The 13103-nt window shown below is 43.7% G+C and overlaps 1 protein-coding gene across 34 annotated transcripts in view; it reads right to left on the bottom strand.

Annotated features, from left to right (window-relative positions):
• ANK2 (ankyrin 2) overlaps positions 1-13103 on the bottom strand; it is a 958369-nt gene that overhangs the window by 266751 nt on the left and 678515 nt on the right. For all 34 annotated transcript variants that reach the window (XM_033955859.1, XM_033955893.1, XM_033955875.1 and 31 more), the window contains 2 exons: positions 12814-12912; positions 11725-11823 (listed from right to left, as the gene is read on the bottom strand). In XM_033955859.1, coding sequence (XP_033811750.1) covers positions 11725-11823; positions 12814-12912 — 198 coding nt within the window. The remainder of the gene's footprint in view (positions 1-11724; positions 11824-12813; positions 12913-13103) is intronic.

The raw sequence follows: 13103 nt of genomic DNA, 5'->3' as shown, positions 1-13103 counted from the left end.
AGCAATTAATTTAGAAAAGATAGAATATGCGTTCTGAGAGATGTATGTATAAGTCCACATTGCAATAAGATTTTCTTCCATTTCTTTATATATATTTATATATATATATATATATATATATATATATATACACACATATAAGCATAATTAAAGACAGGAAAAGCCACAAGAAGTGGGTTATCGAAAGTCAAGGAAGCCACCAATTAATGTTGAGGTCAAAAGCAGTCTTTAATCACAAGGATATTGATGGGAGAGGAACTTAGGCAGTTGTAGCTTTATGCTTTGCACTAGGACAGAGATTTATAAGCTTGGTTTTGCTCAAGGTTGTCTATTTATTGCATACTTTGATGAATCAGGATTTTATGTAAGGTTGGACTAACTCCTGATACAGGCTTCACAGCCAAAACATAGCCATGTTGAGTCCCTCCCCATCAATATCCTTATGGATAAAGATTACTTTTGACCTCAACATTAATTGGCGTCCCATTGAAAGAAGTCTGATCAGTTGGGATACACCCTGAGGCAGCAGAATTGTGAAACACTGGCCACCGTTGGTGTACCGATCAGCCGAAAGATAAGTGGAAAAGTTTTTTCTTCCATCTTTTTTTCATTAGTAAAGCACAGCATAGAACTCTTATTTCACTGAAGGTTTTTTGCAATGAGGTGACCGCTCAAACACCTTTAGTAACCACTTCGGTGGAGGTGGGAGGGCCCTTGTCTGAGGCTTTTTTCCTTCATTTTTAGTCATTTAATAGCCTATGCTGTCCTTATATTATACTACAGGACATTACAGCATCATCATTGAAAAGTGTTTACTATTTTTACACAATTTGTTTTTCATGACATCTGAGTCATTTGTGGCTATTCCTTTGCCTTTTCAACATCCAGCTTCTTGTGGCTTATCGCATATTGACGAGGTGGACTTTCTCTCTTTTTGGTTCCATTAAAGACTTAGGAAAACAGACTCCTTATATGTCACAGCATTACATCTAGCACAAACAGAAAATATAAAGGAATGTCTATTTCTAAATAACAATGGCACTGTTGTCATTCAGGATCGAAGAAGACATTTGGTACAGAAAAAGAGAGTCCACCTCAGAGTCAGGCATTGTGGCTATCAGGTTGGTGCCTGGTCTGCATGAAACTTCCTTCTAAAGGGGATAGTCACGAAAATCTAGTGTGATTATCATTTTTACTGAGATATAGATGGGTTACTAGGACAGAATATGTCTCATATAACTGGACAATGGGATGAATAATTACTGCAATGGCAATAATATTGCTGTAGAGTTTACATATTTCTAATTTTAATGTATTTTTTCCTCTACCCATGTCCTCAGGTTTTCAGGATATCCACGATATACCTGCATGTAAAAGATTTGCATATGAAGAAGGTAATGATTGCAGACTATCTCATAACATACTTATCATTGTGGATATTTTGACAACACTGACTGGCTGCTTGCCTCAAGGACTGGGGTGAGAACCCACTACTCTACCCTATCAAAAACAAGTTCTTGAAATCATTAGAGAATAGAGATGGGAGTGAATGATCTGAATCTGTTTTCAGCTAAGGCATTCCTACAGGGTACCACTGCATCACAAGGTATTCATTATGTTGATATTCAAAGTAGCATTCTATGCTGTAATCTGTACTGTAGTTGACTATTTTACTCTTGTAATTGTTTATTACCTATGCCCGAGTTATACTTGCTAATCACAACCTTTGGTGAATTTCTTCCAAAAGATAGTAAATAAATCCAACATAAATAAATAAGAAGTGTCAATAGCTCATCTAGCAGTTTTTATAGTTAGAGGCTGAACTACTGCACAAAAACTCAGTACAAGGGTTTGTGGCTGTATCCCAAAAAGAAGCCTCTTAGGTTCTCTGCCAGGACACAACAATAACAAACTGGGTTGAGTCATTTTTCTGTGGTGTGCCGCTTTGGGGATAATTCTATAACTAGGGCGCCTACCATTGGTGTCAGAACAGGGGGGGGGAGCATAGGAGCCATGGACCCCCCCAAAAACTGGTGGCCCCAGCATTGCCTTCATTAGCAGCCCACTTAATGGCAGCCAAACACATTCGCGCCCTGCAACCAGCATCAGTATCTCTCTACTGCGGACTATCCTCGCTGATGTAACTTCTGTTTCCTCAGAGGTGGGTCTTCAGGGTAAATTACGCGATTGGCTGCTGTTGGCGATGTCCTTTGGGCCTCAAATGAAGGTACATTGTGGACAGGGTAGAAAAAAATGTGCAAGGAGGAAGCAATGGAATTGTGGGTGGGTGGGAAGGAGGTAGAAATATCACACTTGAGGGAAGGGGAGAGGAGAGAGAAAGCGTGTAGAAGGCAGAAAGTGTTGGACTCATGGAGAATGAGAGGGAGAGATGTTGGTTGGAGAAAGGAGTGATGAAGAAGTGTCATACTCAGGGAAGGGAGAGAGGGCAGAGAGTGAAAAGTTCAACTCATGGAGGGAGAGGGAGAGATGTTGGTTGGGGGAGGGAATGAGGATCGGAGAAGATGAAGCATGCAGGAGGCAGAGAGAAAGAAATGTTGGACTGGTGGAGGAAAAGGAGGGAGAAATGTTGGACAGAGAGGGGAGCCAGAAAGGAGGAAGGGAGGGGGAAATGTTACACTGGGGGGGGGAGAGATGACTCAAGGAAGGGAGAGATGTCAGGTTCTAGAGAAGGGTGATGGAAGGAGAATGAGAGAGAGAAGTCAGGCCACTGGAAGAGGAAGGGGGGGAGAGAAGAAGAGCGAAATGCCAGACCAGGGAATGAAAGGAAAGGAGGTGAGAGAGATATGACAGATTGCGGAAAGGACAGGAGAGAGATACCAGACCCTGGAAAGGGGAGAAGGAAAGGATAGAGATGTTGGACTATGGGAAGGGGAGAGGGAGGGAAAGGGGGAGGAGAGAGATGTGAAACCAGGGAAAAAGGAGAGAGATGCAGGACCAGGGAAGGAGGACAGAGAGCAGTAAGACCAGGAAAGAAGGAGAATTTCCAGACTGGGGGAGGGGGGAAGGATAGAGAGATGCCAGATCAAATTAGGGGAGAATAAGGAAGGGGAGGAGGGAGAGATGCCAGACCATGTGAAGGGGGAAGGGAAGGAGAGAGATGTTGAACCATGAGAATGGGGAGGGAAGGAGAGAGAGCTGCCAGAGATGTCAGACTGTGGGAATGTGGGAAGGAGAGGAGGGAGATACCAAACCATGGTAAATAGGGTAGGGAAGGAGAGAGATGTTGGACCACTGGGGGGAGGAAGGAGGGGACAGAGAGAGATGTGAGACCAGGAAATGAGGAGAGAGATACAAGACTGGTGGAGGGGGGAAGGACAGAGAGATGACAGAGCACAGTAGGGGGTAAGAGGAAAGGGAAGGATAGGGGGAGAGATACCAGATCATATGAAGGGGGGAAAGAAAGGAGAGAGTTGTTGGACCATAGGAAGGGAGAGGGAAGGATAAATACCAGGCCATGGGAGAGGAGAGAGAAGCCAGACTGTGGAAAGAAGAGGATAGAGATATACCAGACAACAGGAAGGGAAGGAGAGATATGTTGAAGAGAAGGAGAGAGAGATGCCAAATCATGGGAAAGGAGACAGATGTCAGATTATGGGAAGGAGAGGAGAAATATGCTAGACCACAGGAGGGGGAGAGAGAGGGAAGAGATGGTGGACAGGGATGGAGGAGAAGGGGATAGAGAAGGAGGGTATGGTGCACAGGGATGGAGGGGAAGGGAAGAGAGAGGGAAGGGATGATGCCAAGGGATGGAGGGGAAGGGGAGAGAAAGAAAGGAAGGAGATTTTAAACAATGATGGAGGGGAAAGGGAAAGAGAGGGAGGAGATTGTGCATAGTGATGGAGGGGAAGGGGAGAGAGAGGGAAGGGTGGTGCACAGGGATGGAGGGGAAGGGGAAAGAGAGGGAGGAGATGGTGCACAGCGATGGGTGAGAAAGGAAGAGAGATGGAAGAAATGGTGTTTATGGATAGATGGGAATAGGGGAGAAGAAAGAAGGAAGATAAGGTACACATGGATAGATGGGAAGGGAAGACATGGAAAAGTAGATAGATTTTGAGAAGAAAGCAGAAAAATGGAAGAAAGTTGAATGTTAAAAGTTAATATCGTAAAGTGAAGAAGCATGATTTGGAAAGAGCAGAGATTTGAGATGCAAATGACAGTTGTAAATCAAAAATTATACCTAAATATCAAAATGTTGGAACTGGTGTAATCTTATTTCCAAACAAAGGAAGGTCATCTTCTGGGTGCAGTAAGTGACCTGAAAGCTACAGTCTTCCCTGGGTTTTCTACTAATTGGTGGTCTGACAAGATTTTTTCAAGGCATACCTGAAGTGGTTGAAAATCTGGAATAAGTGAAGTAGTAGGATACAGTAATAAAATGTTGTCAGCATAGATATGAAATGGCAAAATGACATATTCCTGAATAATTAGTGCTAGTGGTCCAATAAAAAGATTGAATAATAGAGGAGATAGGATAGAATCCTAATTCATATATTTTTTGAACTCCACTTTACTTTGACAAGAATAGCCAATATTTCAATGATGATCTTCCCTTCACCCAAAGGGGTAAAATATAAAAGAACCTTCCACTCCTTGTTCACCTATATTGCCATTAAAATCTGGAATAGCCTGCCACCAAACACCAAGAAAATATCCAACTACCTAAAGTTCAGGAGCAATCTAAAAACTTACTTATACCACAACTTATCAAAACCTCATCAGCAACAACAACATACTCAGACTCGCCAAACCCAAACTCAGTAAATTAGACTTTAATACCTAAGACTTTCATGGACTGAGATTGCAAAAACCAATTCAAAAGCTTTTATTCTCCACAAACCATCCCAACAAGTAATAGCAGAAGCCAACGACAGTAATTTTAACCATAACTATGATCTCTGTGTTATTTTCAGCTGAATTTTTTCCTTGCCTAAAAGATATTTGATGGACTTAATTAAAAGCTGGCATGGAGTTTTTCTTTGCTGGGATCAGCTTTCAGTCTATGGAATTGAGGCAGCTTCCAGCTACATTTCTGTTTATCCTTTTTCTTTAAGCAAGTGCATTTTGGGAAATGAAGATATGGCATCAATTCTCCCCTTTCCCTTTCTTTTTTTTTTTAGTTCTTGTAGTCATGTTTGAGAAGCAGCAATACACAACTGAGATGGTTTCTGCCAATATAGGTGCATTTCATTGTTTCTCTCTTTAAACAATACAGTTAGAGGAGCATAATCAAAAATGTGTCTAAGCCTGAGGTTGGACTATTTTTTATTTTTGAAAATGAGCTAGGTATAAGTTTTGGTCTTTAGGAGGTCTACCTTTTTAGCCCATTTTCAAAAAAATTAAAACGTCCATGCGAAAAACGTACAAAAGCAAGTTTTTTAGACATACCCACCAACTACCGTGACTGATCGTGACAGAAGGAATCCCCATCAGCTGAGCCAGTTTCAGGATTCCTGGCAGCTCAGCTGAAGGGGATTCCCCCTGCCAGGATCAGCTGAGCTGCAGAGCTCCACACCCTCCACCCCGACATCTCCTGACATCCCGGAACTCACCCTGACATCCTGGATATCCCGGTGACATCTTCCACATCCTCCTGATATTCCCAATATCCCATTGACATCCCCGATAGCCTGCTGACATTACGGACCTCCCCTGACATCTTCCCCCCCCATCGTCCAAACATTTCTGGGCCCCCTCCCACCTCCTCGTACCTTCAGAAGAGCAAACGGCAAGAGGGAAGCTCACGCCCTCCTGCCTACAGTGCCGCGTGCTGCAAATGATGGGGCTTTCCCCTCCCACTGCATCTTGGGATGCAGTGGGAGGGACTGAAGGCCCTGATCGGCTCAAAATGGCAATGGGGGAATGGAGGGGGAGGGGGATGGAGATGTCAAGGCATGTTGGGGGAGGTCCAGGATGTCAGCGGGATATTGGGGATGTAAGGAGGATGTCAGCAGGATATCAGAGATGGCAGGGGAAGGTCCAAGATGTCGGGGAGGGTGGAGGGCTCTGCGGCTCAGTTGATACTGGCAGGGGAAATCCCCATCAGCTGAGCCACCAGGAATCCTCAAAATCAGCTCAGCTGATGGGGATTCTTTCTGCCTCCCTCCTCATTTTTTATTTTATTGGTTGCTCTGCTTCTCCGGGCACTTGCTGTAATGTTCCTGTATTAGTGTTTGTGATACACATATGTACCTGCTTTGTTTCTGATGACAAGTAAAAGTGTGTTTGGTTATTGTGGAGGCAATAATATAGCAATTTTCTAAATAATTTTCTGAGGTAACCACTTACCAGGGTAAATTTTCCTGGTAGAAAACTTCCTACCACTTACCACGCACATATTGTAGCTACATTTATATAATTGAACTTCTCCACTTCAGCCCAGATTTTCAAAGAAATTCTCCAATTTTGTTCAACATTTTAATGAGTTCTCTGAAATTTCTGACTTTTGAAGAGGACAAACTTTGCCTCTCTTACGCTGATGATATCTTTATTTTGGTTCCAGTCGTAGAAGATCTAAATGCAACTCAATCCAAAGTATCTCTATGGGCTCCTTTTACTAAGGTGCGCTAGCGTTTTTAGCGCACGCAGGATATTACCTCAATGCTGGCATTAGCGTCTAGCGTGCGCGGCAATGTAGCGCACGCTATTCCGCGTATTAATGCCCTAATGCAGCTTCGTAAAAGGAGCCCTATGTATTGGAAAAGTAAAACAGTGGGCCATCTAATTTAAACTTAAGCTGAATGCCTCAAAAACAAAGGTGTTATGGTTTTCAAATCAATTAGTAGATCATTTCCCCAGCTCACTTCAAATTAATTCTTTAGAACATCTTAAGGTACCAAAAATTCATTGAGTGTACATGAAATAATTTTGAATTCAACACTCTCTTTTGAAATGCAGATGGACAATTTATTAAGAATTTTTTTTTTTCAAGCTAAGATAATTAAGATCTATTAGGGGATATTTTATGGAACAACATTCTAGATTGTTAGTCCAAAGTATTATTTTGCCTCACTTGGATTATTGCAATGTTCTGTATCCCTTACTGCTCACCAAGAACTCTAAGGTCTAGAAATCAATTCCTTCTATAAGATACCTTTTTTATGACACCACCCAGAAACGTATTTTTTCAGTAACTGTACCCGCACATTGGAACTCATTACCACGCTATTTAAGAGAAGAAAAAACCATTGACAAATTTAAAATGAACTTTAAAATTTTTTTATTTAAGGATGCATATAACATAAGATATTTTTCTGTCCTGGACCACTAATAAATAAATAAGGACGAGCATAGCTTCCCGCCCTTTCTCCCTCTTTCCTATAAATAACTGTAGTTCTACCTCTCTTTCCTTTATGTTTCAGTTTGTCTTGTATTTATCTTAAGTATTAATTATACTTTCACTTAATCCCCCCATTGCCCCAGGTACGTTAGATAGATTGTGAGCCCACCGGGACAGAGAGGGAAAACTGCTTGAGTACCTGAATAAATGTATGTAAACCGTTCTGAGCTCCCCTGGGAGAATGGTATAAAAAAATGGAATAATAAATAAATAAATATAATGTACACCGCTTTGACAATTTTTAAGCGGTATATCAAATTTTAATGAACTTGGAAACTTGAATACTGAGGAACTAAATGCAGTTATTGCAGAATAAAGCAGCTTTGATGATTTTTAGACAGAGTAAATGTTGTTACGTCTTGCCACTCTTTAGAGAGCTTCACGGGTTGACATTTCAGGTTAGGATAATTTCCAAGTATTGTTGTCTAATCTTTAAGATCCTTCATAGTTTAGCCTATGCACAAACAGTTAATTTATCTCACTTTTCCCTAGAGCAGCTATTGGCCACACGTTACATCAAATGTAGGTAGGGCCATCTTTCCTAGAAATTAAGCTCAAGAGATACTTAGCAAAATTCTTTTTCTTATCAATCTGTTCAGATTTGGAATTCATTGCCATCTACCTTGAAAAATTGATCTTCGTATATGATGCTTCGCATAGGATTAAAAACGTTTCTATTTGAATTATATATCTAAGGTAAGATTGATGTTAGGATTAATTATTGTTATTTGTAACGATTAAACTATATTTTGTTGAAAGCTGCTTTGAGCCTTCAAAGGGACTGAGCAGGTTAGAAATGTCAATTTAGATTAGATTAGAATATATGTTCAAAAAGAAAAAGCAAGATCCCCAGTTGTAATTGCACTGTGAGTCTTGCCTTTTATTTTATTTTATTTTTTGCTCTTATGTACAAGCACAGCATCTCCTTTTGTTTTGTGTTGGGGTTTGTTTGTTTTTACAAAATATGTATTAAAATTTAACACCATGCTAGTCTAGTGTCAGAAGCTTATATCTTTTATGATTATTATTATTACTGTCCCAGGCTACATAATTAAACAGCTACAATTTTTGCTTTCCTTTTTCTTGGGGCTACTTCCTGAACAGACTGGAACCGCTTTTTTTGAGGTATTTGCGGGTACATAAGAATTAAATTAGGCTATGTTACGTAATGTTATGCTTTTAGGGCTCCTTTTACAAAGCTGCGCTAGCGTTTTTAGCGCACGCACAGGATTAGCGTGCGCTACCTGAAAAATTACCATCTGCTTAAAAGGAGGCGGCAGCGGCTAGCGCGTGTAGCATTTTAGCGCATGCTAAGCGCGAGCTAAAACCACTAGCGCACCTTTGTAAAAGGAGCCCTTAGTCAACAACAGGACCTAAGATGGAAAAGGAAAGCAAAGATTACAAGAATTAGAGTAGACATGCAAATTTTGCAAAATTAGGTTCCGGAACAATTCTGTAGGGAGTGTGGGACAGACAGGGAAAAAATACTTGAGTACCTGAATACATTCATATGTACCATTCTTTTTTAATGAGCTGTATAGAATTTTAATAAATAAATGATAAAAACATATACAATTTCTGTAACCTGAACTTATGTGCAACTTTATGCTTCTGAAAAATGATACGATTTGTGGCACAATTGATGCAACCAGCAAGTACCACCATGATGGGTGTCTGCTGATTCACCACAGAGTCTACTATGCCAAATTTAAGTGAGACATTAGTGTTACTAATTTGCTGCAGACTGTGGGGACTCTAGTTCTTTTCTGCAGAACTAAAGCAGGCTGGATTTCGTAGGCTTCACCTGAGGCACCCTACCTTCTCTGTCCTCAGAATTATTATTGAGAGGCAGTTTTCCGTCCCTTCGTAGCTTATACCTTCTTGTTTTACACTGTCCAAGGTGCCATTTTCTCGGCAGTGAAAGGCAGATAAACTCCTTTTTTAATGAGAAGATAATCACTTCATCTCAATAATATGAAAGCTATGTACTATAACAGATTTGCCATGCTGCCACACCAATGGTCCATCAAGAACAGCAAGCTGTCTGGCAGTGTGCCAATCTGAAGTACCAGACATGTAACCTGAAGTATCAGACAGAACCCAATAAGGAGATCCATTCCTAGAATTAAAACCTCTGAGGGGCATAATTTAAAAAAACGTCTTAAGTCCCTTTTTGGCCTAAGGCCTTAAACGTTGAAAGTAGAAGCAGGGAAAATGGCCATTATAAAAAAAAAAAGTCCAAAAGGAGGTTTTTTTCTTATAATGGCCTGCCTCTACTTTCAGCTGTTTAAACGCCCAGACCACCACTATGTCTAAACACCATATAATCAACCTAAAAAAAGCCTAAGCCCCAAACGTCCAAAACAAGAGCTTTTAGGCGAAGGAGGAGTCAGTCCACCTAAAAGCTGGATTCTGTAACCGGTGTCTGCCAAAAACAACACCGGTTACAGAATCCCCCCCAACGATCTGGGCAGAAGGGAGCCCAAGCCCTCTTGCCCTGTCAAACCGCAACCCCCCCCCCCCCGCCGACATCGGGGTAAGAGGGAGCCCAAGCCCTCTTGCCCCGTTGAACCGCAACCCCCTAACCCCCACCCCAATAAAATACGGGCAGGAGGGATCCCAGGCCCTCCTGCCCTCGACCACCCCCCTAACCGCCGATCGCCGCCCCCCCGCCGACCCGCGACCCCTCCCGCTGACCCCACAACCCCCCCTACTCCCACCCCCCTTCCAGGGGGTGGGAGTGGCCTAAGACAACTAGGCCGATTCCGGTTGGCCCAGGCGCCTCAAGCCCCACCTGTGGGCAGGGTTTGAGCTGCCTGGGCCAATCAGGCTCTAAGGCCAGATATTCCTGAGATGGCTAGCCTGTCGGACGGATGGGCTTGGCACCCATCCGTCCGACCAAGAAGTTTTAAGGTACGGGGAAGGGGGGTGGGGGGTTGCGGGTCAATGAGGGGTGCAAATCGGGGGTTCGGGGGCGGTCGTGGGGGATTGCGTCAAGGCAGGAGGGCCTGGGATCCCTCCTGCCCGTATTTTAGTGGGGGTGGGGGTTAGAGAGTGTCGCCGGGCCAGGAGGGCTCGGGGGGGGGGCTGGGGATCACAGGGCAATAGGGCTTGGGCTCCCTCTTGCCCCAATGTCATCGGGGGGGTTGCGGTTCGATGGGGCAAGAGGGCTTGGGCTCCCTCTTGCCCCGATGTCATCAGGGGGGGGGGGGTCGCGGTTCGACGGGCAAGAGGGTTTGGGCTCCCTCTTGTCCGATGTCGGCGGGGGGGGTTGCGGTTTGATGGGGCAAGAGGGCTTGGTCTCCCTCTTGTCCGATGTCAGCGGGGGGGGTTGCAGTTCATCGGGGCAAGAGGGCTTGGGCTCCCTCTTGCCCCGATGTCATCAGGGGGGGGGGGTCGCGGTTCGACGGGCAAGAGGGTTTGGGCTCCCTCTTGTCCGATGTCGGCGGGGGGGTTGCGGTTTGATGGGGCAAGAGGGCTTGGGCTCCCTCTTGCCCTGATGTCAGCGGGGGGGGAGTTTGCGGTTCGACAGGGCAGGAGGGCTTGTGCTCCCTCCTGCCCCGATAGTGTGTGTGTGTGTGGGGGGGTGATGTATCGCGGCATGAGAGATTGGCCATCTCCCCTGCCACGATGCAATCACTCCTCTACCCGAACTGCCACAACCCACGGCAGGAGAGATTGGCCATCTCTCCTGCCGCGGGTCGCGGCAGTTCGGGTAGAGGGATGATCGCATCACGATAGGGGAGATGAGGCATCTCTCCTGCCTTGATGGTTGCGGTGAGGGGGTAGGTAGATTGCCGGGCCGCTGAACTGATCGCGCCAGCCACCATCAGCTCAGCGGCCCCTTTTTTGGCACTTATATCTGTTTTGACTTGGTCTAAGTCAAAACGTATAAGTGCCGACTAGGCAACTTGTCAAATGTTTTGGTTATACTGTTGTACGCCTAGGTGTAGGTCGACCCACCTCCCGCCCACCCTTTCCCGCCCTCTAAAAACGCCTCTTTTCTCTCTGTGCGTTTAGAGGCAGGGGAAAGGCCTAAGCTGGTTTTAGATACATCTAAAACCAGCTTTGATTATGGGTACTTGGATGATCAGGCTTTATGATCGTCCAAGTACCCATTTAGGCCACTTTTTAGACTTTTTAAAAAAATTATTATTATGAGCCCCTCTATTTTTATAACATGAAGAAAGGCAAAAACTCATAGCTCTGCACAGGCAGGGCACATTAGCATTTAAAATACAGATCCTAAAACACTTATAAATGAGGAGGGACGGGTGAGTACAACACGTTAGAAATGTTGACCTTATTAACAAAATGCATCACACACAAATATGCAGCTAGGTTACGTTAATCCGAGGCGTACTCACAATGTTAGTGACATCCGGGGATGCTCCATTCTGCAGCAGGAGGAGGACAATATTCAAGTGGCCCATGAATGCAGCCACGTGTATTGGTGTGAGTCCAGACTATGAAACAAAGCGACAGCGGTCTTATGCCTCTGCACACATGCTTTTGGGTTTTCCCAGTGAAGTAAATAAAGTAGGGATGTGCATTTGCACAAAGAGGGCCAGATTCTATAAATGGCACCTAACCGCACTTAACCTTTTAGGCACCAGTTTGTGTCGTTGTCAATCAATTGCTAGGTGCCACTTACAGAATCACACTTAGCGATGCCTAAGTTAACCATAGACTTAGGCACTAGTATATTAGGCCATGTTTTATCTGGCCTAATTTACCGGCATCTTTCTGGGATGCCTAGCAGTGCCTATATCTACCACACCTATTCTCTGCCTCTAACCATGCCTACTTTTCAGGTAGGTGTCGGAGAGCACCTTGACTTATGAATCGCTAGGCGCCATGTGGAATTGCACGCTCAAATTTTACCCCCCTTATCTTTTGCAAAAGCCACGCAAGAGGTTTTTAGTGCCGGTTGGCACGCTGAACGCCAACAGTCATAGAGTTCCTATGAGCAGTGGAGCAGAACAGTGCATTCAGCGTGCTGGCTGGTGCTAAAATCCTCTTGCGTAGTTTTGAAAAAGGGGGGAGGGTTAATTAGTTAAATTTTTTTTTTTTTTTAATTAACTTCAATAGTGTGGTCAATTACTATGCCATTTATGCTAATTTATGCCACATGGATTTCATGCAGATTTTAGCTAGGCATCGCTAGGCTTCTGTGGTTAGGGCACCTAGGGGCCCATAATTCATTTAAATTACTTTAGCCTACAGATCCATGGCTGAAAGAATAGTTATTTTTAAAGAGCATCAAGATTTTAAACTTAATTTTTTTTTTTTTAAATAAAACAGAAAAATATCTAAAAATCAACCAGAAAGTCCGAATACAAAACAATATATATTTCATGCACATCCCTAAAAATAAAGGAAAGAATGCATGGAAAGTGAAGGAACACAGAGAAGAGAATATAATTATTTTGCTAAAGGCAGAAAGGGTTTTCTACCTCTGTTATAGCCTGGATGGAAGCCCCATATTTCACTAAGAGTTCCATGACTTTGATGCGGTTTTTCTTGCAGGCAATGTGCAGTGGAGTAAAACCATTCTGTGTCAAAAAAACCACAGTCTTGTTAGTAGAAAGCATGCTGATTATACTCCCATGCTGACATAGTGCAACAGCTGATTTGACGCTCTCCCCCTGAGGCATGCTCTAGTAGTAGAGCTGCAGCACCCTGAGGTTGACTGCTCCTTGTGACCTTAGGCAAGTCCCTTAATCCTCCATTGCCCTGGGTACAA

This window comes from Geotrypetes seraphini, chromosome 1, assembly GCF_902459505.1.
Source record: "Geotrypetes seraphini chromosome 1, aGeoSer1.1, whole genome shotgun sequence".
Classification (NCBI taxonomy): Eukaryota; Metazoa; Chordata; class Amphibia; order Gymnophiona; family Dermophiidae; genus Geotrypetes; species Geotrypetes seraphini.
The sequence above is the reverse complement of the archived record's forward strand: the minus strand, read 5'-3'. Positions and strand labels throughout refer to the sequence as shown.